Below are 26,494 nucleotides of genomic sequence, written 5' to 3'. Positions count from 1 at the left end.
GTAGTCTTGTTTTTCCTTGATTGTGCCGCCGACGCACAAATAATGGTAATTGAACAGGGTAGTGAGCGCATGGCGCGAACGAGCACTCTGGGTGGAATCTAAATGACAAAATTGTATCCTGTATCCAATTTTGAAGTGACTTTCACGCAAGCACGTCAGTCTTCATTTTTGAATTCCACCCGGGGATTAAGCTTGCCGTAGCGCGCACTGGAAACGCAGTACTGTACGTTTGTCTTTAAGATTAAGCTGAGTTAATGTAGGGGGGAAGGAGTACGGTGCCCATTGTAACGGCAATTGCGGGGCATGGGTGTAGCGAAGGTCCAATAATGTATCCATTTCTTGTTTTCATTATAACGCTATGTTTGTTTCATTTCCTCAGATCGGGCTATTTTTTTAATAATCTAGCACAACCAGCGACAACGTGTTTTGTGAAATTCGGGAGTTTCTTCAAAATGTGAGGCGATGGTAAACGTCAGGATATTTTTGTGCTTGCATCAATAAAGTGTTGTAATTATGATTGTGCTGTTGTTGGGGCCGTTCAGGCGGGCGCGCCGGAGGGCGGGCGGGGCAGCACGAGAAGGCTGGCGACGACGTGGCGCCGCTCGCGCCGACGACGACACAGCCGCCAGGCGTGCGCGGCCAGCACCGCCAGCGCCTTGGCCAGGCAGTGCACCAGCTCCACCACGCTCACGCTAGACATGCCCAGGCACAGCCCGCCGATGCCTCCTATGATCGCTGCAAGGAAACACCATCATACTGACTGAAGCGAAAAGACCAAACCGAGTAGCCGCCACTCACTGAGCCGGCGGTGCAGGCTGTAGTCGCGCGTCACGAGGTGCTTGGTGGCGGGCCGGCGCGCGTCCATGAAGATGTCCAGGGAGCCGGCGCGCGACACGCCCGGCGCGCCCTGCACCGTCGTGATGTGCGAGTCGAAGGAGACGAAGTCGCACGCCGCGATGCAGTGCGAGCAGTTGATGCCCCGCCGGGTGAGCCCGTCGTCCGGGAAGCCCAGCGGCGGCAGGAGCAGCCGCGTCGCGTCTGGAAGGGCGGCCCATCAGCGCTCTCTCTCTCTCTCCCTCTCTCTCCCTCCCTCCCTCCCTCCCTCTCTCTCTCTCTCTCTCTCTCTCTCTCTCTCTCTCTCTCTCTCTCTCTCTCTCTCTCTCTCTCTCTCTCTCTCTCTCACACACACACACATCCAAGGGCGAAAGCTATTCAATTTCCCCAGCCGAAGTGTAGGCACTCTTTGCATGCGGTGTGCCTCCCCCTCCCCCTCGTCTCCGCCCCGAGCGCCGACGCCGAACGCCGACCTCATCCAAACTAAACTCGCAAGTCGCAAGCGCGCCACAACAGTGTCGAGGCTCAGCGCCGGACCACCGCGACTTCTGCGAAAAGGCGCGTGCCAGGCCGTGCCAGGCCGTGCCAGGCCGTGCCAGGCACTTGGGGCCACGCCGTTAAGTAAGCAGCCCCAAGGCGTGGGAGGGGCGGGACACGGGCGGGAGGAGAGGGAGGGTGGTGTAGGCTCGACTCACGGACGTCCTGTAGACAAGCCAGCTGACTGGTGTCACACGGGGGCACGACGCCGACCTGGGCTGCGAACCCAACACAAGGAACCGGTGAGACAGGAGCACTACGCACGCGATATCAGGGCGAGGCGACTTGGCCGAAGTGCGAGGGCTGCCGTACTGTACATGTAGGGCGCGCAATGGCACACCCGGATGATGTGGTCGATCTTGCACTGCGTGAGGCAGTTGGTGGACGCGTAGACGCCGGCGATGCCCAGGCGGCCCTCGCTGGCGCGCAGGCACCGCCGCCTCTCGACGGGCAGCTGCATCACCTCGTCGTCCACCGTGGTCCAGTCGATGCTCACGCTCATGTGCAGGGACATGGAGCGGCCCGCCGACAGCACGAAGCCGGCCGCGGGGACGGGCATAGCCCCGTTCTGGTGCAGCACCACCTGCGAGAGAGTCGTTCGCTGTGTCTCTCGCACCTGGGACGCCCCGAGAGCGAGAGAGACATGAGTCTGCGCGCACCACCAGCCCCCGCCGGGTGCGGTACTTGAGGATGTCGTAGTCGGGCAGCTCCTTGAGGAACACCTGCAGGCCGCTGCCCGGGCCGAAGCCCGACGTCCGCCGCATGGTGCACTCCTCGCTCTCGTCCACACTGGTGCTGCCAAACGAACCGCTCGTCATTGTCATGGTTTAATGTTTTAGAACAAAACAGTAAAGCGACAAAAAAGACGGGGGCTGCTGCTGACCAATGCCGAGTCCGGAGGTTGGTCAGTGAGTTGACCGAGTAGCAGAAGCCGATCTCCGACGGCTGGAGCTCCATCATATTGCAGCAGTCCAGGTAAGAGCCGTGCCAGAAGCAGCGCTCGAAGAGCTCGTCGCAGGTAGGCAGGACCTGGAGAGTAAGTCGATTAGTCGAAAGTCGAACGAGTAGCAGGCGAAGCGTGAGACTTCACCAGGCGGGGGGCGGAACCAGCAGGAATCCTTTCAGCGGCACTAGGTCTACGAAAACACCGAGGAGTCCCTGGAGGCAATATCGGGACTCCATCGAAAGAGGGAACATCAATTATTCTCCGTCAGTGCTCGCCCTTTGAGAGATACAGGCCCGGCTCCCTGGAGACGATCGAAGCCACTCTTACAGTGCACACCACCACAGGTCACGCGTCACGGCTCTCCAGGCACGCACCCCACCCCCTTTATGCGCTACGTTTCCCAAACGCGCCTTGATCATGAAGTCCGTGGTGTTGATGCCCTTGAGGAGGCGGAGGAGGGCCGGTCCCGCCAGGAAGAGGCTGGGCCTCATGTTGGTCAAGTCGGACACCTCCATGAAGGACAGCGCGCGCAGCACGGACACCATCGCGGAGTGCGTGGACGCGTTCAGCGACCACGGCGACAGCCCCAAGTGCCTGGAGCAAGTCGTTTCAGAACGTGCATGCTTTCCACTCCACTGCAATATGGACTCGGACACACTTACTCGGACATGAGCCGGATGGCCACGCTCTTGCGCACCTTGTTGAGCGGGCACAGGGACAGCGCAGGGAAGGGGAACTGGGTAGGCGGCAGGTAGGCGGCGGCGATCCGGGTGGACGTCTGGTACAGCATGTCGCCGAACAGGATGCTGTAGACGAGGAAGTATCCCAGAAAGGCCACCGCCACCATGGCAGCCAGCCACACCAGCCTGTACGACAAAATCAAAACGAAAAGGCGTTCAAAACAAATTGAAGTAAAACAAGTAGTTTGCAGCTATCTCTTTTGGCGTTGCCTCTCTTTTCCGGGCGTGGTCACGGAGCCCACGTAGATGACGCCGTGCACGGTGCTGTACTTGACGTAGAGGTCCCAGAGGTGCCTCAGGTCCTCTTTCACGGTCACCCCCACCCTGGCCGTCACCGCGCCGATGGCGCTGACACTGGACACGGTCCTCAACGCCGTCGTGTAGCAGCCGGAGTCCCGGGTCCAGGACGAGGCCGCGCTGCCGAAGGACGCGTTGATCCTGGTGGACGCCATCGACGCCGTCATGATGTCCCCTCGACTTGAGACCTTCCTCAGGTACTTCTTGGCGGGCACTGTGAATGCCTACGCTGCTCCGCCGGCCCCGCCTCGGCCACCTCGGTGGCGTCTTTGCTTCGGACATCGGCCATCGATTGGCGAAATGGGTGAGCACACATCTCACGGCGCAATCGGGGAAGTCGTCCGAACGTATTTCGTCCCGGCGCAGGAACCACTGGTATACAAAAAAAGTGTTTGCAGTTGTCAAGATTTTTATCGACTGTATGCACACGGTCGTTGTGGACAAGAAATCTGGATAGCGACAGGCACTTGCAATGGCGGATTATTTGAATAGGTTTTAGGTCAACACTTCACTCCCACGAACACGGACAGCAGTAGGGACTTCGGTGGATCGTTCGTTGAAGGCAATCGGCAGGCTACTTGTCGCATTGTAGCGTTTCAGCTCGAGTCAGGAGTTCCTGACTAGCGCTCTTTCATTGTGCGAATAGCTCCCATCGAGCGCTCGGATTGGCCCAACAGTCCGGCCGCACTGCGAATAACGGAGGATGTGCGGCACGGCTATTCTCACGACAGAATTGTGCTGCCGAAACCCTGCGAATAACGCGAGCGTCTGGAAGTTGCTGATGTGGTGTAAACAAACAGACGTTTTGACATTCAAACCGACTGGTTTGAAATGATGTTTCGTTGCAAGGTTCCTGAGTAGTCTGACCAGATAAAGGGGACCAAGCTTTTTAACTCGCCTATTGCCACTGTCATTTCAGTAACGAAGCTTCTTAACCAAAAAATGTTTCATTCGTTGAATGTCTAAGACGTTTCCAATTGGAGTGAGGTTTCTCTCTTTGTAAACCAGCATGTATCATGAGGCTACGTACTCGTGGCCTCGTCAAAAGCAAGACATGAAGCATAAAAACAAATATCTATCAATCGGCTGTATTGTCCTTGTTGTGGTTGTTTGGTTATGGCTGGGAACACCAAGTAGTAAGTACATCCTTTCACCTTGATTTAAGTAGATTGTATATTTTTAAGGATGTCCTTGGAGTGCTTGATTTAGTACTTGTGTGACCTCTCAGGTATTTCATCAAGTTATGAAATATATTGCACCTTCATACACCTTACCCTCAGGCCCGATCTTAATGGTTTTGTTTCTTTTTCTGTTTTATAGCCGCCCCAACCCATGCCGATATTGTTCCTAAATTTCCAAAGGTTGATCCTGAATTCCAAAATGATGCTATCAGGCAACGCATTTCGGAATTGGAAAGTGAGGTATGTGTATGGCATCTTTGGCTCTATTTATTTTGTGATACACCATCTGTTTCAAAGATGCATTACTTATATTTCTTTTCTTTTTTACAGGTTCAATACCTAAAGGCTACTGCAGCAACATGCCGAGTGCACAAAAATCAACTAGATCCAGATGTACCAGTAATATATGCTATAACTCCAACTTACGCTAGACCTGTTCAAAAGGCAGAGCTTACAAGGTGCTTAATCTCGTTCCCTTGGGCTTGCTCAGATTTGTTTGTGAAACTTGGATCTATCCTAATCTTCAGTGATTGTTACTAACAGGCTGTCTCACACGCTGATGCTGGTTCCAAACTTACATTGGATCATAGTTGAAGATGCAGATGATAAAACAATGCTAGTTGCAAATTTGCTCAGAAAATCAGATATTCCACATACTCATCTTGTTGCTCCAACTCCAAAGGAGTGGAAAAGAAAAGAGAAAGTATGTACTAGAGTTGCATTTTTTAAATCTCAAACTATTGCACTGTGGTTAATTTAATTTTACATGACCAATAGGAGCCAAATTGGAAAAAGCCTCGGGGTGTCTTACAAAGAAACAAAGCTCTTGAATGGCTTCGCAATGAACTGAGCTATGATGTTACTACTGATCAAGGTGTCATTTACTTTGCTGATGATGACAATGCGTACAGTTTGGAAATATTTGAAGAGGTATGGTAATGTTGCGAATGACTTCTCAATGAAGCGTAGAATACATTTTCATTTTTCTATCATCTTTATTTTCAGATGAGAAAAATTAAGAAAGTTGGTGTCTGGCCTGTTGGATTAGTAGGTGGTTTGATGGTGGAGAAACCACTGCTGAATCAAACTACTCATAAAGTTGCTGGGTTTAACAGTGGCTGGCGGCCTGAAAGACCATTTCCCATTGACATGGCGGGATTTGCTATTAATTTAGGATTACTCTTGGATCACCCAGAAGCCAAGTTCTCCTTGACTGTTGAAGGTGGTTATCAAGAGAGTGAAATATTGCGCAATCTGGTCACACGAGAAGAACTTGAACCCTTGGCTGAATACTGTACAAAGGTAAGCTGAAGACTTTTATTTTTTCTCTTAACAAACTGCTAAGCTAATTTGTTGAGCACTACACATATTGTTCTCCTTTGTGTTCAGGTATATGTTTGGCATACAAGGACGGAAGCACCAAAACTCTCTGGTGAAATGCAGCTTCGTAAGAAGAACATGCGATCTGATCAAGATATGGAGGTTTGAACCACATTTTTAAAAAAATTTAGTGTAATTCATTAAGACTTGAGGAAGGCCATTACTGCCAGCTCAGTGAGACCTAATGTATAGTAGGAAGCCATAAAGAAGAACAACTATCCAAGATTCATTGGGCCGCGTCTTTCACAAATGCTAAGTGATAATGTCAATTATTTCACAACAAATGGCAAGAAATGTCCAGGAAGTAAAAAAAGTCAAGTAAGGTTGTGACAGCTTAATTGTTCTCTCTATGTACTTCAAAAGTATTGATGAATGAGGCTTTATTTTGGTTGTTCCTTAGTTGTAGCCTTGCTCATTTTAACTTATTTTTTGTGATCAACTTTTGTTAGTTTATATTCAATTATTTTGTCATTGAATGACATTTCAAAACGATTATGGTGCCAACATCACATAGTGCAAACTGTAGAAATTTTAATTATTGTTGTATTGTCCCTCTTTGTAGTGTTTTATTTATTTGTTACTTTTTATAAATTTTCCTTGACAGATGTATTATTATTTCAGTATTTTATGGAATCTCGTTCTATCGTCAGACAAGTAGGCATTCATTATTTTCCTACCATTTGAGTACTTTTTAACTTAAGAATAAATGAGTCTTCTCTTCTGAGAGCAATTTGTTACATAATAAAATTCTCTTTGTCTTTGGAGTTGATGTTGATTAACCCACCCAAACTACAGTATTCTTATCAATTTTGATATTAAAGATATTAAAGATGGGCACCGCAGTCATTAGAAGGTGAGAATAACTAGACTGTCATCTTTTTCTTTGGTGTTAAATCTTGACACTTGCAATTCAAACCAAGACACTGTTACCTTTTACTAGTTCACACACTGATTTTCCATTAGATTTATCCCACAAGGCACCAAAATGAAAAATGCGACCATAAAAGTTTTACTCTTATATTTTCTGACATGAGATAAGGTATAATTTTTACTGTCAAACATAAAATAAAATCCATTTGTACATTATCCAAACATATCATTTCAAAAAGTGGAAATGGTAGAAATAAAAACAACATGACTGAAGAAAATTAAAACTATCGTCGCCTTTTGGACAGAATGTTGAGGTACTTTCCTCTGGTCATTTCCTTTGCTTCTTCCAAGCCCAATTGATAAGCTAAATCATGAAGTCTCTTTACCTCAGAAATGAGGGCTGGCATTGACAAATTGCTGAATTCTGTAAAGATAGAATTAAACTTTGAAAATAGACATTGCTTCCATAGCATTAGATTTGATTACTTCAAGAAATGTTGATTGAAACTTACGATTCATTAGTGTCATGTCTTCACTTGTAAATTCACCAGCCCAGGGATCTTTGGTGCCATTAGACGATGATGCATATGATGCAAAATCAAGCATTCCAGGGACTGCACAAAACAAACAAGTTACAAATTAACAAAATCGCTACCTGAAAAAACTTAAACCTACTGGAATAAAAGATTTACTTTGTTCAGGCCAGAGTTCAGGAGACGTTCGATCCAACTTCTCCATACTGAGTAGACTATCATCTAATGAAGACATGATTCCACCTGAAACAGAGCAAAATAAAAGTTACAATAATTATCATGACATGTTAACTAGTTTTTCATTTAAACAATTTGTGCTAATATCTGAACTTCAGAAACAATCAAAATATACGTCCCAGGTCATAGAGACTAGTTAGTACCTCATTTGTCTTCGAGCCCAAACCGCTCATGAACTTGTTTCAAGGTTTGACCTTCTAATGAAGCTAGTCTCCCCAGTACAATTTGAGTGGCATCTTTGATTTCATTGTATTTATGAAGAAGACTCATAACAGTTTTGACATCAGTTTCAATGCCTATCAGATTCGAAATGTCATCATCCAGAGAGGCTTCTTTCTTACGCAGAGCTTCAAATTCACTCAGATCGTTGCTTGCTATAGGTGCGGATTGAGCTTGGTCCTTGAACGGGGACTTAAATTTTTTAGAAACACTTCTCGAGTTGTGAAATGACATTTCCAAACATTAATCCCCAGGCTGTCATAACACTGCAACGCCAACCTTGACTTCTATATCACAAAAGCAAGCATTTAGGGAAACGCTTTGATAAGATCGAATATATACTGTATGTTACGTTTCCTTGAAGGTTAAGTTTTGCAATTATCGTTTAAATAGTCAGGAAGAAGGCCACAGTTCTAACATTCAGACAAAAAGAAAGCTAAAACGTTACGTTACCGGATGAGCGCAGACTCGTATTCGCGGGTTGTCTACGCGGACTCCATCTTTGTTTTGAAGCAGGCGTGCTTTCGATCTTCGAGCTATCGCACGCAGCGAGTTATCGCTTGAAGGACAGCCCGCGCGCTCTAGCGGCATGAAGTAGGACTAACAAATAGTCCTACTTCATGCTAGCGGCCGACCCAGAAGCTTCCCGCGGTCTGCCACACGGTCTGCCATTTCCCGTTTACCATGCTCTATATTTCAAATGGAAAAGCGACAGAGTGTTCCGTATACAGAATGGTCTGTCGACAAAGTGTTGTACAGACGCTGGCTCAGAAATTCTTCACACACGGCATGATTTTCGCGGTTGTAAACTAATCTGACGCGTCGCTACTCCACGTGCATACGTACCTGACGCGTGGGGTATCGACGAGAGCGTTTCTGGGGAGTGGGGCGAGGGGTTGCGGGAGGGACAGGCGTCGCGACTCTGCGTCGACGCACCGCCACGCCCCGCTCCCGCCCCGAGAGATGGCGCCACTGCCCCCGGAGCGTCGCTGGACGACGCTGAACGGGTGTACGTTCGTACGTTGCTGGCGCCTGGCGCCTCGGCTCGGCTCGGCCCCTCTGCACACGGCTCGGCTCGGCCCGGCCCCTCTGGCCGCGGCGCGCTCGGCTCGTCCGGCCCCACGCTGCCTCCAGCTCCGCGCTGCTCCGCGCTGCTCCGCGCTCCGCGGTGCGCTGCCGCAGTGCCTCGCGGGGGAGACCCTACCCTCCCTCCCTCCAGCCAGGCAGTGCCAGTAGGCTGCAGCTTGCCGGCCCGAGCCCACCGGCACCAGAAGGGCCCGTCCACCGCGCCGTCCCGGCCGCCCCGGCCGTCCCGCGAGCTTCCGCAAAGCAGCGCAGAGCTTCAGCACCTAGCCATGCCACACCGCGCGCACCACCCCACACCCCGGTGAACCAGAAACAGCGAAACCAACACGAGGGCCGACCGGTCTAACAGTGTCCCGCAGGGAAGACCGCGTCGGTTGGCGTCGGGCGCCGTGTCCGTCAAAGTGCGCGCGTGGTGGTGCATGTGTGAGTGTGTGAGTGAGTGAACCGATCATGGATTTACTTCGAGTTCTGCTGCTGCCCGCGGCTGTGCTCCTGGCCGCCACAGGTAAGGCCGGCGTTGTCAGCCCGCGTGTGTCCTTCCCTCCGAAGCTGCAGATCACCCGCCAGAAGAGGAGAGGCGGGAAAAGAGCCGAATGAAACCGCGGGAAAACGAGTAGAAGCTAATTGGCTCACCACAAGTGGAGAAGGGTTAGGGTTGGGGATGTAATCCCAGAGAGGACTTCAGGGTAGTTGAACCAACCCTCAGACACTGTCCACGGATTCCGCCAAAGAAAAATAGTAGACGAAAAATTGCCTCTTGAGTCAAACAGGTATCATCGGCCAGGCGCTTGTTTAGGATCACGCGCCGTTCCAAAGATAACACACACAATTTAAGTTTCGTCCCATTCGATTCCGAGAGATGAACAAGTCTGGTGATACATTTAATCCGACTACGCTGGAGACTGTGACGCGCGGGCAGGTCTGGACCCAAACCGACGCGACCAACGGGAAGTGTGGCTTTTCGTCTTTTATCAGTGGTGCCGAACCGTGGACTCCGCGTTTCGTGCGCCGTGGAGGTTTTCATAGGAATGACGCCATGAAAATAAAAAAAGGGTATGGAAATTGGCGCGTGGGGTATTGACTATGAGGCAATGCCAATTGTTATTCCATTTGTGGCGGTTTCATGGGCCGTTTCGCTCGGTGTAAACTGCCTCGCAGCGGGACGGGGTGTTAATGGGAGGGCGTGGCGGGGCGTGGCGGGGCGTGGCGGGGCGTGGCGGGGCGTGGCGGGGCGTGGCGGGGCGCGCCGCGATGCGCTGCGGGGCGTACAACCTGCGCGCACCGTTGCTGCAATGAAGCAGCCTGTCCCGTCAGGTGGTTTACCGAAAGGTGTCTAATCAGAGAACCGCAGCACTGTCTCGCACCGTGGCACTATCTTGTTCCGTCTTTCCCCCTAACGCTCAGCAGGAGTTGTCTTTCCCCTTACCTTCTCTGCGATGATATTCATAGAGGAGGACCGGCAAATCTCAATTTCAAGATTCGCTCTCTCTCCCTCCCCCACTCGGCCTGCGCCGCCGGCGGGGCCCTCACGCCCCGGATTCGTCCTTGTCATAGTCCATCAGCATCACGGATGGGGAGAGGGAGAGAGAGGGAGAGCCAAAGGGATGAGGAGAGAAGGGCTGCTGGAAGGGCTGCTGCTGCCGCGTCGCTAAACGAAGGGAGGGGGAGGGCGGCGCGTAGCGGCGCGTGGCTTCGGAAAAGGAGGCCTTTCAACTCCCATTCAAGCCAAACTGTTGCCAGACGACGCCAATGCGTAATGGCTCGGGGCCGCCCGTAAAGCATCGAAGCAGCCAAGCGGTGAAAGAGCAAAAGCAGCGACACACACTGGCCGAAACAAACGCGTGGCCGGCGATACCCCGCGCACGAGTGGCCCTCCGCGAGGGTAGCATGGAGAGTCTCCTCGCGCGGGGGGTAGCGCTGCGCTGCTCTTTTGTCCGAGACGCACCGCCAGCCCTTCGCCGTCTTTTGTTTTGAAAGTAGCAGCTCGTGTTGCGGACGGGCCGCGCTGGTCGGGCCCAGCTCGTCGCCGGTTGCCATGGTTTGGACGCGGAGCGGCACGTTTGCCACCCGTAACGGCCCGTGTGTGCGTGTGGTACTCTCGATATGATTGGGGGCTGCTGTTGGCTGGCCTGGCTGCCTGGCTGCCTGGCTCCGTGTCGCGACGTCACGACAGCGTGCCACCCTTCCGTCTCTCCTTGTCGTCGCTCGGCCGGCCCAAAACATTCACCGCCTGCCGCATTTATTTTCGTGAGTTTCTTTATTCATTGCGCGCGTCTGAGTTTCGCATCCCCTCGCCCTCGCCCCTCCCCCTCTCTCTCTCTACCCCCACTCCCTGCGACTCGTTTGGTTGTCTGCCCCATCCCCCAGAGTTGAGTTACACAAGCCAACACAGGAAGAAGCCAGCCTCGTTTGATCAGGCAGATTCTCATATCGACAGTCTGGGTGATGGCCCTCTGCGAATGTGTGTGTGTGTGTGTGTGTTACTGTGTATTTTATTTGCCCCTGCAGACGGGTGGTGGTGGTGGTGGTGGAGACGGGCAACCAGTTGGCGTAAGCTGCTTACCACCAGACCCCGACCCGGCCCGGCCCGCGGCCCGGCGCGCCCCGGCGCAGTGATAGACCCCGAGGGGTCGTCCTACAGCCTGTCATACCTCGCATTAAAAATATCGTGCAGCGTGCGTGCACGCAAGGGGTGGCGATCGTGACGGCGTTCGATCTGAGCGAATGCAGGGGGGGGGGGGGGGGGGTTAGTCCACGGCCTCAGTGGTCGCCCGGAGGTCCTAGCGGCCACTCGCCAGAGAGCACCGACCCCTTGGTCACGTGTGCGGGGAGTGTGTGCGCGTGTGTGTGTAGGTGTGAGTGTGAGTGTGTGTGTGTGTGTGTGTGTGTGTGTGTGTGTGTGTGTGTGTGTGCCGAGTGAACGGGGGGAAGCACAGCCGAGACCTCCCCTTGCTGAAGCAGCAGCAGCGCGCCGGTCTGGAGTCTGAAGCAGCACGAGCTGGCCGAGGCTGGGCTGGGCTGTATCGAGGAGTTTACCGACAGGCCCTCGTCCTGCTCGCCCTGCTCCGTGCCGTCCAGACGGACTGCAAACACGGAGAGATGATGTGTGCAGGGCCCGACCCCATCCCGGTGATCCATTTCGGGCGGCCCTTCGCGGAGACCCTCCCGGAGACCCTCCCGGAGGCCCTCCTGGAGGCCGCGAGCGTGCGCCTCGCCGGGGGACGAGGAACAATGACAGCAGTGCAGGCGCGCCAGGACTCGGCCGGGTCGCCCAACATGAACCGAGCCCAGACCAGTCTCGAACACGGACCTTGTTGTTGTGCCGAGCCGTTTGTCCGGGCGAGAGTGCGGTGTGCTAGTTTTGGAGGGGCCGAGTGTGTGAGCGTGTTGCCGCGGTGGAGTGGGCCGGCCGGAGTCACATTGGATTAAGTCTGTTGGCTGCGCCGCAGTCATTTGAGCACGTACTTGTTTGCGGAGGTAGGCCGTGGAACTTATTTTGGCCCTCGAGGGGCTGCCGGGGCTCGTTAGTGATGTCACGGGCACGAAAGTCGGCGCGCTGCAGGCTGATTCCGTGGTCGCTCCATCTCTCTCGCACTCAGGGGGCGTCTCGGAGCTGCGAGAGAGACAGAGCGACGAGGCAGTGTTCCAGAATCGGCGTGCCGGGCTAGGCCGGACCTGTTCTCGACGTGTGTGTGGCACACTGTGTGCCGCGGCGTGCCGGGCCTCTAATTTGTCGGACGTGCGAGTCGATAATATCGTCCCGGACAATCATTTTCTTGTCGATGGTCCGGTCCGCTAGATGTAGGCCTATCGCGCGGTGGAACGGTTTAGGCCACGAAGCCCCTCCCTTGGCGCCCCTCCCCGCCGCGCCGGTCCAGCGTCATTGTCCCGGGCCAGGCTGGGCCGCACAGTGGGCCAGAAGACCGGTGGAGGCGGCCAAAACTCTAGATGCGTTTTGAGCTCCAGAGTCGCTAAAGAGGCCTCGAAACGAACGTGTGACCCCACCAATGGATTCCTCGTTCCGAGAGCAATCCATTGGTGGGGTCACACGTTCGGTTCGGGTCCCATTTAGCGACTCTGGAGCTCAAAACGCGTCTAGTGTTTTGGCCGCCTCCACCAGTCTTCTGGCTCACTGTGGGCCACCAGGCCGCACCCTGGGTCACGACCATGCCCAACACGCTCGAATTACGTCGTCCAAATGGGGGGAGGGGGAACATTACACCATTGCCAACCCAACCCCGTCGGTTCGAAAAAATGTCAAAATTTCTTTCAGTCCACCGAGGGAAAATGTTTTTCGTTGATTGCAGCAGGCCGTGTGTTGCCGATCGGGGCCTCCACCGCGGCGGCCAGGCCTGGGCCAGGCGATCGCGGGCAACCGCGGCGCGCTCTGCTCAAATCCACCTGAATCCGGCCACCTGTTGTGTCGCGTACTCACCGCCACCCGCCGTTTGCCCAGGGAGAGAGAGGAGAGAGAGAGAGAGAGAGAGAGAGAGAGAGAGAGAGAGAGAGAGAGAGAGAGAGAGAGAGAGAGAGAGAGAGAGAGAGAGAGAGAGAGAGCGCGAAAGCCCTTGAGTGCCTGGCCGTGTTTTTAAAAGCGGTCGAACGAAAAGCACGTGTTTGAGATGCCGCGGTTTAATCCGCGATGAAAGCAGTGCGGCTAACGAACGAGCAGTGCGGTGGGATGCCTTCCGCGGAGGCGCCGTGCCGTGCCACGCCGTGCCGTGCCGTGCCGTGCCGTGCCGTGCCGTGCCGTGCCGTGCCGTGCCGTGCCGCGCCGCGCCGCGCCGCATTCCGAACGCGAGCGACTGTTTCCCCAGCGGCTGCCCCGCGCTTCCTCTTCCCGCCGCCGCTTGTGTCTCTCTGTGTCGCTCAAAGTAGATATGAAAGGAGATACTCGATCTGCGCCGTGCATAAAAGTGGAGAAAGCCCCCTCTGGATGAAGCCGATCGCGCCAGGGAGTGTGTGTGTGTGTGTGTGTGTGTGAGTATGTGCGCAGTAATGCCCTACGGTAAGTACGGAAGGGGTCATGGCACAGTCCAGACAGTTATGGTTTCTGAACTAGCACGGAAGCCGCAGAACCTTAGTTTGCTTACGTTCCACTAGGAGGTCACCTGGGTACACTCTGGGTATTCTCCGCTCAAACCGAACGCGTGACCCCACCAAGGGATTCCTCGTTCGGAGAGCAATCCGTTGGTGGGGTCACACGTGCGGTCCGAGTCCCGTTTAGCGACTCTGGAGCTCAAAACGCGTCCGCGGAATTTCGACTGCCTCCCCGGTCTTCTGGCCCACTGCGCTGCTCTGGCAGTGTACCGGTAGTGGTTTACTGAGTGGCGTCCCACGGTGGTGATAATGGATCCGAGCCGATACTCCTCCGCGGTCGCGCGGTGCCGCTGGCCCGAGCCGGGCCGTTAGATTATTATTACGGCGTCGCGGCGTCGAGGAAGACGAGAGGAGCGATGAGAAGGAAAAGGAGAGAGAGAAAGGACAGCGCATTGTTTCCCCGCCAAATGGAGGTCATTGGTCAGCCAGGCGGCCAGGCCGGCCGCGGGAGTGACGGTGCTGGTGTGGCGGCGGTGCAATGCTGTTGGTGTGGTGGGAGTCCCTGCAGTCCCTGGAGTCCCGACCCGAGACGAGAGGCGCGGCGGCGCGGCGGCAGGACCGACCGGTTGCGGAGAGGGGCAGCATGTGCTTTCTCCAGGTCGGCGTCGGGGAGCAGGGAACAGCGAACAGGGAACGCGTCGGCGCGGCAGCACCTGGGGCCCGCAGCCCGCGGTCCGCCGTCTTGCAGTGTCACGGTGAATGGTGGTCCGCGAATCCATTTACATACCGCGTTCCACGTCCCGACTTCCTTTCCACAGTTTCGCAGGTGCATCTTTTCTGCGCGTTTCGGGGTCGGTGTCCCGTCCAGTGTTGCGCCGTTCGCTTGAGCATAGCTATGTTTGGTAGCGGTGCCACCAGGCTCTTTTCTGTCGTGTGATGGAACACGTTTTACTATTATAAAAACGGCGGCGACGCCGGGTCTTGCGTCACGGCGGCCAATTTTCGTCAACGTGGTCGTCGAGCACGTCGCCGTCGCCGTCAGCACGTCGTCGGCCTGCCAAGGCACGCGTCCTCCCAGTTTCCTTTCGCGGGGCGGGGCGGGGCGGGGCGGCCGGGTGGACGAGACGGACTGTCTCACGTCGTAGATGACGAAGCCGAGATAGGCCTGGCAGTCAGGTCCCTGGGTCCGGTGCCCGGCGGCCTGGCCCGGTCCCAGCCGGCAGGGGCGGTTTCTTTCGGCAATCGTAATGCTATCAGGCCAAGACGGTCGCACCCTGGATTCCCGCGTCGAAAGCGGTCGCTGCAAGGTACCCTATTGTCCGGGACGCCATTTCGGGCCCCATTGGGGATGTTCCACGCTCCGCGGCTCCGCGGCGGCGGGGCCGGGCCTAGCCGCCATCATCTCCCCCGCGGCCGTCCCCGCGTCCGTCGGCCGATAATAAAGCCATCAGCGCGGAGGCCTTCTTGATGTGCTCGTCTGGCTCGCGCGCAAACCGCACCATCGGCCAGGTGCGATCCTCATCGCATCATCACTCTGCGATTGGCGAGCTGCCTCCCTCGTCTTCGTCGCGCTGTCTCTCTCGCACCTAAACGGGACGCCGCCCATCAGTGCGAGAGAGACAGCGAGCGTCTCTGCTGGGCGCCGCGGTGCAGAGGCGTAGCACGGTGCGTGCGTGAGTCTGGGTCAAGACCAGCATGCACGGCAGTGCAGCCAACGCGACGCAATAACGAATGAATGCTGGGAAGCCGGCATTTGTTGCTGCATAACAAAATGCCGAATTAGGCCCGGCCCGGGCCACACGTGTTCGTCCTCCCGCTACTTTCTCCGTCCGTCCGTCCGCCCCGTCCGTCCGCCCGGCCGTGCGTGCGTGCGGTGCCTTTTGGCCTCGGGCCCGCGGAGGTGCACGGCGCACCCGCGGCACCTGAACGAGCCCAAGGCCGCGCTGCGGGTAAGGCGCCGGCCGGCCCAGGCGTCCCCGCAGTGTAGCGCCATGTAGCTCAGAGCGGCGCATATTGCCATGAGAACGAGCTGAGGCTGGGATGCAATTTCGGCGCCGCGCTGCCGCGCTGCCGCGCTGCCACACTGCCCGATGCCGAGGTGCGGCCGACTTCGGAATGCTTTACGACTTGTTGGCGGGCGGTGCCTCGCCGTTTCCTCGCCGCCCGAATGAATGGCGCGAAAAATGGCGCGCCGATTCAAATTATGCAGCCCGTCTCGTCCAGACCGGTTCCCACGGTGTGGGATCCCTGGCTGGTACTCTCGGAAACTTATTAGAAGGCAAAGCGACTGCAGAATTCTCAATTGTTGTTCAACTTGGTTTTTGACTGAGGGAGGACTGCGGCCGGTGCTTTTGACGTGGTGAAAATGTTGAGTGAATGATATTTAAGGCGACTTTGAAGTGGTAGCTGAGCTGAACTCTACAGTGTCCCAGGGAGACCGTGCCGGCCAAGGCAAGGCCTGCGTGGAGTGCGTGGGGCGGCGTGGGGACGGCCGGGGCATCGCAGGGCAAGTACGGACGGACGAACACTGCTCTGTCTCACGCTCCGCAGTGCAACAGTCTGGAAAGGTTGACCACTCCTGGCGACACAGCACTGCATGGGGACAAAGAAAAACAATGACGAAGACGACCGCCAAAGAAAAGCGCCAACACTGTCAAATGACGCGACGGTAAAAAATCCGGCGTTGCGTGACCGATTCGAAATGGCGTGCGTTCTGTTTATGCGTGGCCCGGCGTGGCCCGGCGTGGCCCGTTGGCCCGCCACAGTGACCTTCCGGGCCGCCGGCCGCTTTCACCGTACATCCTCAGCCGGCGCGTGGCTCCGCGTGGCCCCGCGCGGCCTGCGCCACCTGCGCGCCTGCGGAGCCCGCGGTAGGCCGCCACGCACTACGGCGGCGTCGGGCGGCGCGCCCTTCGGCCTACCTCGCAGGCGCTCGGCCCTGCAACGCCGCGCGCCGCCGTGCCGCGGAAGTGCCTATCGGTCACCGGAACCGCGGCCCGGTTCGCGCGGCGGATGGCCCGGCCGGCCGGCCGACCTGGCCGCGCGGACGCCGCCGAGTGCGTTCTCGTCGTCGCCCACATCCTCCGGATGGCGGCGGTGCTTTTGTGCGCGCACGCACCGCCCACGCACCGCGCCGAGAGGAAATGGGAACGATAACCAAACGATTGTTCATCCGCACAGTGGGTCTTTCACAGTCTTCCCATTCTTAAATTTTGGCCTTTTGTATTTTGGTGGCCGCCTCCACCGGTGGCAAGTCCACTGTGTGGGATGAACACGCTCTGCGCGCGTCTGCGCCACCGCACCGCGCGGCACACTGCCGGCGGACTGACGAGCACAAGAAGCACTGCGAGGAGTGCAGATCCATCACGTCTGGTAACTCCCAACTCCAGCCCCTCACAGGGTTTAACTTGGGCGAGCCCCTCCCCCCCCCCCCGCCACAAACACTCGAAGCCGCGGCATCGGCCGCAGTTCGAGAGGACGGGAGGGTACTTCGGCGTGCGAGCGAGACGGAGCGCGTTGCGTGATAACCGCCATGCTTCAGTTTATTCGTCTGTTTTTCCGCACCAACTTGGATAGAAATTCGAACCCACCATGGTTGCGTCAGCGGCATAAGAAAAAGAAGAAAAAGACGTGTCCTGTTTTCGTCCTTTTCCTCGACCGTACGCGACTCTCTCTCTCTCTCTCTCTTTCTCTCTCTGTCTCTCTCTCTCTCTCTCTCTCTCTCTCTCTCTCTCTCTCTCTCTCTCTCTCTCTCTCTCTCTCTCTCTGTGTCTGTGTGTGTGTGTGTGTGTGTGTGGCCGTGGAGGGGAAAAGCTTTATTAGCGTGTCGTATGCCGTAACATAAAGCGCAATGAAAATGCGAGCGCTGCTGAAGTGCCCAACAAAACAGGCGCACCGACATCCTGTCGCTGGACCCTCCAGGGCCCTCCAGCTTGCCTCCAGCTTGCCTCCAAGCTTGCCTCCAGCTTGCCTCCAGCTTGCCTCCAGCTTGCCTCGAGCTTGCCTCCAGCTTGCCTCGAGCTTGCCTCCAGCTTGCCTCCAGCTTGCCTCCAGCCTGCCTCTAGCTTGCCTCCAGCTTGCCTCCAGCTTGCCTCCAGCTTGCCCCCAGCTTGCCTCCAGCTTGCCTCCAGCTTGCCTCCAGCCTGCCTCTAGCTTGCCTCCAGCTTGCCTCCAGCGCTGGCTGGACTGTCCGGCCACAAAGGCGGCGGGGATTCACGTACGACACTGCACCATCGGGTCTGCCTCGGCCAACCTGCAAACTCGCGGTCTCGACTGCACTTTTCAATTATAGAGTTTTCTGCCGGCATTTCCTCTCGCGCTTGGCCTGGATAGGCTGTCCGGGACTAGACTGGGTGCTCCAAGTTCAGCCGGCTCGCTGAACGGCGCGGGGCACTGGAGGCAACTGGAGGCCGGCGGTCCAGGAGCAGGGGAACCTCCGTAGGCAGGCCGGCCAGGCCGCGGCGTACTGACCCACATCGTCGAATTAATTAATGAGTGACTCATCAACACCTTTCGCCGCGAGTAGCGCACCACCACACTGCGAGGCCACACGCAGCGAGGCAGGTGCAGAAAAAAAAGCAATTAGGCTCGACGACCAGGTGCAGGCCGCCGTGGACAAGTCGCGGTTTCGCTTTCAAGATCGGACTTTTCTTTTCCGAGTGTGCCGGCCGACAACAAGCCGTTTACAGTGTGGCGACGACTGAAAAGGCCTGAAAGGGTTCGCGCCTTGCGACGCTTTGCGATGATCAGTAAACACGGCCGCGCCCTCCGCCATCGGCCTCGCCTTGTTGAGGCATCATCCGCTGCCGCGACACTGCCATTGAATGGTGCCTGACAACACTCTATCGGCAAATCGGATTTCTGTTCTGCCGCTTACTCTGCGGGGTTTGGGCCGCGTCGCGTCTGGAGGGAGAAGGGGCCAATAACGTTGCAAAAAGAAATGCATTTTTGAAGAGGGGAAAAAAGAAGAGGGGGTAGGATTTGAACCCGGACCCTTGGGCTTAACACTCAGTGCCGCTGACCACTCGGCCACGGCATTTTTCACAGCGGTGTGGAAGCTAGACTGCGCACTGCGCTGCCGCCGGGGGCGGGGCGGAGCGGCAACGAGTTGAACGCATCGCTCAGCATCCTCATGAATAGGGATGAGTGAGGAACGCAAACGGTACAAAAGCGGCCACCTCCCCTCGCTGCCCGCGGGGGCCTCCCAGTCTCCCGGTTCGCACTCGGGGTCAGGGGCGCCGCGCCGTGCCTCCGCATCTTCGCCACCACTCACACACTCAAACGGCCAAATTGAAAATGATAATGTTTCCAGCATGAAATAATTTGGCTGTTTCGGGAGTGCGCCGCTAGACTGGTTTGCTAACGGCGCTGCTCGGCAGGGGGGATCACACACGGGGCCCCGTAGACCACGCCGCGCCCCAGACAATGCCAACAGCTCCATTCCATCAGTCGCCTTTTTACCGGCTTTCTCCTCCGCCTTTGCGTGTATGGACCTGGAGGGACTTGAAGGGCTGCAGGGACGCGGAGAGAAACGACGTTATTTTGGATGTCCGAATCGTTCCGAGCGGCCGCCCTCCTGGGCCACTCCTTGAAGAGGGCCGTCGAAGCAGCGTCGCTCCGTCTCTCTCGCACCCCCACGGGACGCCCCACGAGTGCGACAGAGACGGATTGGCGAAAGGACGCCTCGGAACGAGCTTCCCGCTTGACAAATGATGCCCTCGCCTGGAGGCTACAGGTACTGAACTATATCCAGCCCGGCCCGCCACGCCACTGGAAAAAAACAAACGCACACACAACGCAGCCCGCGGAAGCTGCAGCCATCCCGGTCCGGAACGCCCCACCCCGCCCCGCCCCGCCCCGCCCCCAATCAAGCCAATAGAGTTGCTTTTTTTGTTCCTCCGCTTTTTGTGTGGCCGAGGAAGAGGGAGTATCACTGCACCGGGTGTAGCGCGGAGCGGGCTTTCTTCGAGCGGCCGGGCTGCGAGTCTGTTGGCGGTGCAAGCCGCGCCACTGCACTGTGGGGGCGCGAGGACGTTTTGGGTGCGAGTGTACCCGGAGCCAGGCGCTGCGCGCGCTGCGTCGCGTCCGAGTCCAAATGTCAAGGAAGAGGAACTGCGGCGGGGCGGCGGCGCACTCTCCGAATCGGGGGAAGGGACGCACGCGTGTAGCGAAGGTACAGTCTGAGCCGAGCGAACGCTGTTTCAATGTTGTTCCTCTCGTTGCAGGTGAGTCCTCCGCCGTGACCTACTTCTCGTGGTGCTGCGCGATCCTCCGGTAAGTGGCCGGCGCCGCGCTGGTCCGTGGCGAACGTGGCCGCCAAGGACGCGCACCGCGACGCGCTCCCCCGAGGCCCCCAAGGCCCGCGATGTGGCCGATTTTGAAAAGCTCCAGCCAGCCAGCCAGCCAGCCCACCGACGGCGAGGCGCTCTTACAGCAGCATCCAAGGATGGCGTGAGGTTTCTTCCACCGCGATGGACTCGTTGAACGAGCGCGGGGAACGCGGCGGAGCGGCATCTCTCTCTCTCTCTCTCTCTCTCTCTCTCTCTCTCTCTCTCTCTCTCTCTCTCTCTCTCTCTCTCTCTCTCTCTCTCTCTCTCTCTCTCTCTCTCTCGCCGTCGTGGGGCGTTCCCCGGAGGAGCGAGAGAGACGGGGAACGACCTGGAGAGACGAAATTCCTTGTAGAGCGCGCACAATGCGTGGGCAATGTGAACGCGAAATTTGCATGCGGCGTCGAGGCGGGCGATGTGGCAGCGACGGATGCCTTACCAGCACCTGGGGAGGCCTGGAGGCTTTGCCTGGAGGCTGCCTGGAGGCTGCCTGGAGGCTGCCTGGAGGCTGCCTGGAGGCTGCCTGGAGGCTGCCTGGAGGCTGCCTGGAGGTTCCAGGCCGGACTCGGCGGTGTGGAGTGCAGTGCCGTGGCCGCGGACTGTCCGGCCGGGACGCGCCGCCGCCGTGTGCTTCTGTGGTCCGACGCGATTATCTTCATTGCCGGGATGTAATTGAAGTCCGTGTCGGCGGGGCGGGGCGGGGCGGGGCGGGCCCCGTTCGGCGCATTGCTTTACACAGTGCAAGTCAGCCCAGCAGTACCAGCAGTCGCCCAGTAAACGATATTCCAGTAAAGACCGGAGAGAGAGAGACAGACAGAGAGAGAGAGAGAGAGAGAGAGAGAGAGAGAGAGAGAGAGAGAGAGAGAGAGAGGACCACACGGCGCGATGGTGGGCACGCAGCGCGCGGCTCTCTCGCGGTCCGCCGCCTATGCACTTCGCCAAAGGACTGCAATTTGGAGGGAAGGGCGCCGCCTGCATTGTTGGCCGCACGCTTGTTTCTGGAGCAAATGCAAAGCATCGCGCCGTCGGTGGGTGTGTGTGTGTGTGTGTGTGTGTGTGTGTGTGTGTGTGTGTGTGTGTCTGTCTGTGCGCCTGTGCGTGCGCGCGTGCGTGTGTGTGCAGCCGCACGCGGGCTGAGGAAGGGATAAAGCAACATTCTACAATCACTGTGGCTGGTTGGGCCGAGTTCGGCCCACCTACCGAGCTTTCTCCCGCTTCGCGGTGTTCGCTAGCTTCCGCGGCTCCTTCGGATGACTCTCCTGACTGCACTTCCCCCTTCCCACCTGACAGATGATGCTCCATTCACGGCCAAGTGCACTTAATGAGACCCTCTTCCTTACTCGGCTGCATGTGCGGTTTCCCCGCCATCGAAGCTGTTTTTTCGATTGTTGAATTGTTGTTTTTGTTGTTACCGCTGCTGTTGTTGTTGGTGATGTTGCAATGCTCATTACGATTAGCCGCAGCGACGTGTATATGCAGCCGATGTGATCTTCCCTCCAGCGTCTTGGCAATGCGCCGGGGTGGCTCTGGACCCCGCGGCACTGCCTGTCTATCTCGCTCGCACCCTAAGCTCCATGAGTGCGACAGAGACAGGGCGACGAAACGCCGCCTCGCCTGAATCGCTCGGCCGCGATGCGCGATGCCCGCGCTTCGTGACACGCGTGGCGTGGCGTGGCGTGGCGTGGCGTAGCGGTACCGCAACGTGATGTGCGCCGATGCCTTATGCCGCATTGTATTCAATGCATTGGCGCGGCTGGAGGGACACTGTTGCGAACGAGGCAGTACACATCGAGGACCGGCAGCATCTCTTTCCTTTATTTGTTTCTGGCGGTCTCCGTAGCTTAAGCTGTGAATTCAAATGAACTATCCGTCCGTTGCGATAAATACTTTGACGCGTTGTCGACGTGAAACACGAAGATCTACCTTGCCAGTCTGGCCCTACTCTCCTTCTCCTGTCGCATTTTTCTGCGCATTGAGCAGCTTGCTCACACGGCCCCACACTGCACGCGGCGCCCTGCCGCAGTCCCCCCCCTCCACCGCCTCGGAGTGCCGTTTGGGCTGCCCGCCTCCACGGCGCTCCAGTCAGCCTCCACCGAGGCCTCCACGGCGCCGCGTACAGCAAAGCAGAGTCCTGTGGAATTGGGCTTCAACTTAACCGACGCCGTCTATTAATGAGAAAGTACACCGTAAAAAACAACATTCCATCTTTGCCGATCTTTGCGTCCCTTCCCCTCCCCGTCCCCGTTGGCAGGGCGAAACAGAACCTTTTTCGCAGCAGCTCGAGCCCCAGTGGGCCGTCCCATTGACCGTGCGACTCCACCGAACTGGTCTCTGCGGGCTGCTCGGGCTGCTCGTGGTGCTCGTGGTGCTCCTCGGTCCCCTGTCACCGGCCCAATCGGGGAGGCCATACCCCGGATCGAATGTCCACGTCCGCGCGCCGGGCCGGGCCGGGCCGGGCCGGGCGGGGCGCCACCCCAGAGTCACTATCGCCGCACAACCGCACAACGACGGCGTCAACCTTCACCCCCGTGTCTCCGCTCCACGCCGCCAAGGAGCGGCCCTCGGCCAGCGGCCAGCCACAGGGTAGGGCGGGGCGGAGCGCACAGTGGGCCAGAAGCCTGTGGAGGCGGTCAAAACTCCAGACGCGTTTTAAGCTCCAGAGTCGCTAAATGGGACTCGAACCGGACGTGTGACCCCACCAATGGATTGCTCTTCGAACGAGGAATCCATTGGTGGGGTCACACGTTCGGTTCGAGATTCGTTTAGCGACTCTGGAGTCCCATTTAGCGACTTTGGAGCTCAAAACGCGTCTAGAGTTTTGGCCGCCTCCACCGGTCTTCTGGCCCACTGTGGAGCGGCGGAGCAAGGGGTCAGGTTCGCCAAGAAAGACGGATATCACCTCAACCCCTGGCCCCGCTGGCCTCGCTGGCCCGCGTCGCCGCCCTCCCCCTCTTCACCGCCTCCCTGCCCCGCCCCTGCCCCGCCCTTCCCGGCTCCGTTCAAGCGAATGAGATAAGCCCCCACATACGGCCCGGGCCGCGCCAGAAATTATTCCGGCTAGGATGAGGCGCTGGATGAAGTGCGGCCGGAGTGAGCGGGCATTGTCTGGACCGCCGTCGGCGGCCGTCACGGCCTTCACGGCGGGGAGGGGATTCCTGCGGCTTTCCCACCCAGTGCGTCTCTCTCTCTCTCTCTCTCTCTCTCTCTCTCTCTCTCTCCTTCTCCCCTCTCTCTCTCCTCTCTCTCTCTCTCTCTCTCTCTCTCTCTCTCTCTCTCTCTCTCTCTCTCTCTCTCTCTCTCTCTCTCTCTCTCGCACCCCCTGCGGCCTGCGGAACGCCCCGAGAGAGCGAGATGGACAGAGCGGCGAAAGCAGTGTTCGGAGTGGTCCCGCTGAAAGCCCTCCCGAAGAGTGCCTATTTCTCACCCCGCGAACAACTCCCCTCCGCTGGCATCGGTCGCGTGCACCGGGACGGCGACCGAGGCGGTGAAGCCGAGAGGCCCAGTCGGGGTTGCTGCGCCACGTCCTGGGGGCGGAACCCGCTACCCGCTGCCGTCTTCCTCGTAGTTGTCTTCTGGACTCCTTCTCGAGTTTCGCACGGCCCGCGGCGGGCAGGCCGTCATCCCGTGACTCGGAACTGACGTCGGACCCACAGGGTCGCCCCTTCGTCCGAATAAGAAAGCCATTTCGGCGTGCTCGTCACGGTGGTGGCGCTGTCCATCAAGCGAACGACGCCGAGGCCGAGGACGCGCGGCGGTCGGCCCGGGCGGCGCGGCACGCGTCCACGCGGCGGTGGAGGGCTGGCCGCCGAGGCCGTCGTCTCGTTGGGGAGGCTGCGCGGCGTCACGGTGGAATCACTTCCCGAATCGATGATCGCGAGAGAGGCGCCTCGAGTCGCGAAGGAGGAGGAGGAGGCGAAGGAGGAAGGGATCGTAGATGTCTCGCCGAGATTTGATCTCATCAGCATTTAGGACGCGGGGTGCCCGGCGAGCGGCGTCAAGCCAACAGGAGAGAACCGCGAAGGGAAGGGAAGGGAGGCTGGTACGGCCACGGACAGCGCGGCTGTACCAGCCTTTTTTTAGCAGATGATACCTTCACACTTGAAACATACTTAAAACTACTATACACATGAAGGTGTCTGGAATGAGCCCGCATACTACCCCGTATAAGGAAACCAAACGAGTATTAACCGAGAAATTTGAAAGGGAAAAGAAAAAAATTTGAACTCTACACCCCCTCCCCAGTCTTAATGGGGAGGCCTCCTGCTTTACTTCGGTGTTCGGGATGGGAACCGGTGCTATCAGGTACCTGGGGTTAATCCCGTCAGCGACCCAAGCGTTCGCCGGGGGACCCAGTAGGACCCCAAAGCTCAGGCAGTAGGGTGAGAGCACCCAGTACGAAGCTCTTTGAGGGGCGGGACGTAGAGTGAGACGACAGAGAGACAGAGAGAGACTCAGACAGAGAAGAGGTTTGGTGGGAGCTTCTTGTTTTCGTAGGGTTGGTTGTGTACCCCATGGTACCCCCACTGTCCGGCGCTCCCGTACCGAACATACAGCGTTTTAGGCCAGCTTCAAAGGACTTATCATCGCCTCCCCGACGAATCAAGGAGGCACCACCCGCAACCACACACCGGATGGTCTGGATTGATGGATCAAATACTCCATCGCTCCAGTGCCGAGGCCAACCCGCCGAAGCGGATTGCTTTTTAGACACCCACAGCGGAGTGGCCAGGTGAATGTGACTCTGACCACTACGCTATCACGCTTGTACGTCTGGCAGCGTGTTGGACGACGGGTTTGAGTTGCACTGGGAGGAAGGCGGTCGAAAAATGTAATGAAATGATGGGATTCGATCCCCGGACCCCGCCATCGGGATCACACGACTTTACGCTCTCGGCCACCACGGCCCATGATGAGGGGATCGGCGTGAGGTGGGTTCTTGACGCAACAGGACTCGACCGACCCGGTCAAAATTTCGCAAGAAGTTGGGAGAGTCGAACCGCCGACCCTAGCACTGAGAACCGAGGCCTCTACTCCCTGGACCACCACGTCCCATGCTCGGAGTGGGCTCACGTTTACGGATTTGAACCGCACTGGGTGAGGCAGTAAAATTAAATTGAAATATTTGTTAGGAGTCGAACCTCCGGCATGTGGGCCTGTTGCACACGGCTCCGCTCTCATGGCCTCGAACCACCACCCTTAGGATAGCAAGTCGAAAAAACTTTTGTGACGCTGGTATTCGAACGCCGGCCTGCGGTAACTCGATCCCACGTCTCTAACCTCTCGGCTATCACAGCAGTTGTGAAACGCGATGGATCATCTGCTTTCATTAACGTTCGTTGAATGAGATTTTTTTAAAACACTTTTGAAACAAATTTTTTTGTCGTTTTCTGTGTGGTTTTCCGCAGTGTGGCTGCAGCGTTGCTTCGCGTAACGCGACAAAACTAACGACGGTCCGTCCGTGGCCCGGCTCATTAGCGGGCCGAGGCTTTGAATAAAGGGCGGGAAAATTGTGTGGCCAGGCAGGCAGGCGGGCAGGCAGACAGGCAGGCAGGCAGCGCGCGCCGCCATGGCTCCCCTTTTCAGCCCTTTGTCGAGGATGACCACCGCGAAAAGCCAGGCGCCCCACCGAGTCACAGAGTCAGAGTCACCGCCGCCCCATTCTGTACGCGGCGGCGTGGCGGCGGGGCAGTGCGAGGCAGTGCCTGCCCCTCTCCCCTCCGCCCCGCGCCGGACCGTGCCGGTGTCCACTGCGCGGCCACCACCAGGCTCGCCGCGCCCCGCCACGCCCCGCCACGCCCCGAGGGGGAAATCGATTCCACTGTGTCGTGGATGGGTTTGGTCCGTTTGGACCAAAGGGCGCCGCCACCGCAGCACGGCTCGGTTATCGCGGCCACCAATTACGGGGCGAAATAATAAATGGCATTGAATCCGCCGAGTGGCGGAAAGAGGGAGAAAATGATTACACGGAGAAATTTCTGAAAAGGAGTGAAATTAAAAATTGAAGGATCAAAAGATTCGGAATGTTTTTATTTGGAAGTTTGCGTCGTGCTTTGATTAAAATTTTTCTCTCTGAACCTTTGGCGACATGCTCTTCTTCTCCAAGCTGGAAAACTTTTTTGTTCGTTCCGCTGCAATTTGAGCGTTTCTGACGCCGTAGGCGCTACAGGCCGTGAGCCCCTGTCTGGGAGATACGCCCGTAAAAGGGGCAACATCGTTAAGTCACGCAGGCGTCGCCGGGCGTCGCCACCGCGGCGGCCAGAGATTTCCC

The 26,494-nt window shown here is 57.2% G+C and overlaps 5 protein-coding genes across 7 annotated transcripts in view; 2 read left to right on the top strand and 3 right to left on the bottom strand.

Annotated features, from left to right (window-relative positions):
* Positions 1-538: 538 nt before the first annotated feature.
* LOC117643599 lies at positions 539-1,734 on the bottom strand. The gene is made up of 4 exons (XM_034382575.1): positions 1,684-1,734; positions 1,530-1,589; positions 799-1,038; positions 539-735 (listed from the first exon to the last, which is right to left on the bottom strand). The coding sequence occupies exons 1-4, from the start codon at positions 1,688-1,690 to the stop codon at positions 539-541; spliced, it is 504 nt and encodes a 167-aa protein (XP_034238466.1). The 5' UTR covers positions 1,691-1,734.
* Positions 1,735-4,098: 2,364 nt separating this feature from the next.
* LOC117641435 (galactosylgalactosylxylosylprotein 3-beta-glucuronosyltransferase I) lies at positions 4,099-6,679 on the top strand. The gene is made up of 7 exons (XM_034378760.1): positions 4,099-4,490; positions 4,675-4,775; positions 4,866-4,993; positions 5,079-5,238; positions 5,313-5,465; positions 5,541-5,837; positions 5,925-6,679. The coding sequence occupies exons 1-7, from the start codon at positions 4,364-4,366 to the stop codon at positions 6,021-6,023; spliced, it is 1,065 nt and encodes a 354-aa protein (XP_034234651.1). The 5' UTR covers positions 4,099-4,363; the 3' UTR covers positions 6,024-6,679.
* Positions 6,680-6,916: 237 nt separating this feature from the next.
* LOC117641443 (protein lin-52 homolog) lies at positions 6,917-8,380 on the bottom strand. 2 transcript variants are annotated; one of them, XM_034378771.1, is made up of 4 exons: positions 8,228-8,380; positions 7,478-7,561; positions 7,298-7,399; positions 6,917-7,209 (listed from the first exon to the last, which is right to left on the bottom strand). In XM_034378771.1, the coding sequence occupies exons 2-4, from the start codon at positions 7,551-7,553 to the stop codon at positions 7,070-7,072; spliced, it is 318 nt and encodes a 105-aa protein (XP_034234662.1). In that variant the 5' UTR covers positions 7,554-7,561; positions 8,228-8,380; the 3' UTR covers positions 6,917-7,069. The 2 variants fall into 2 exon arrangements, with proteins under 2 accessions (XP_034234662.1, XP_034234670.1); XM_034378779.1 differs by lacking the exon at positions 8,228-8,380 and adding an exon at positions 7,699-7,840.
* On the bottom strand, positions 7,700-8,008 carry LOC117643592 (DNA repair protein SWI5 homolog). The gene has a single exon (XM_034382564.1). It carries the CDS (start codon positions 8,006-8,008, stop codon positions 7,700-7,702), a length of 309 nt encoding a protein of 102 aa, XP_034238455.1.
* Positions 8,381-9,023: 643 nt separating the features above from the next.
* The window catches only part of LOC117641059 (protein Skeletor, isoforms B/C), a 49,357-nt gene continuing 31,886 nt past the window's right edge, over positions 9,024-26,494 (top strand). For both annotated transcript variants that reach the window (XM_034378173.1, XM_034378166.1), the window contains exon 1: positions 9,024-9,365. In XM_034378173.1, coding sequence (XP_034234064.1) covers positions 9,311-9,365 — 55 coding nt within the window. In that variant the 5' untranslated portion in view covers positions 9,024-9,310. The remainder of the gene's footprint in view (positions 9,366-26,494) is intronic.

Source organism: Thrips palmi, unplaced genomic scaffold, assembly GCF_012932325.1.
Source record: "Thrips palmi isolate BJ-2018 unplaced genomic scaffold, TpBJ-2018v1 HiC_scaffold_1, whole genome shotgun sequence".
Lineage (NCBI taxonomy): Eukaryota > Metazoa > Arthropoda > Insecta > Thysanoptera > Thripidae > Thrips > Thrips palmi.
The sequence above is the reverse complement of the archived record's forward strand: the minus strand, read 5'-3'. Positions and strand labels throughout refer to the sequence as shown.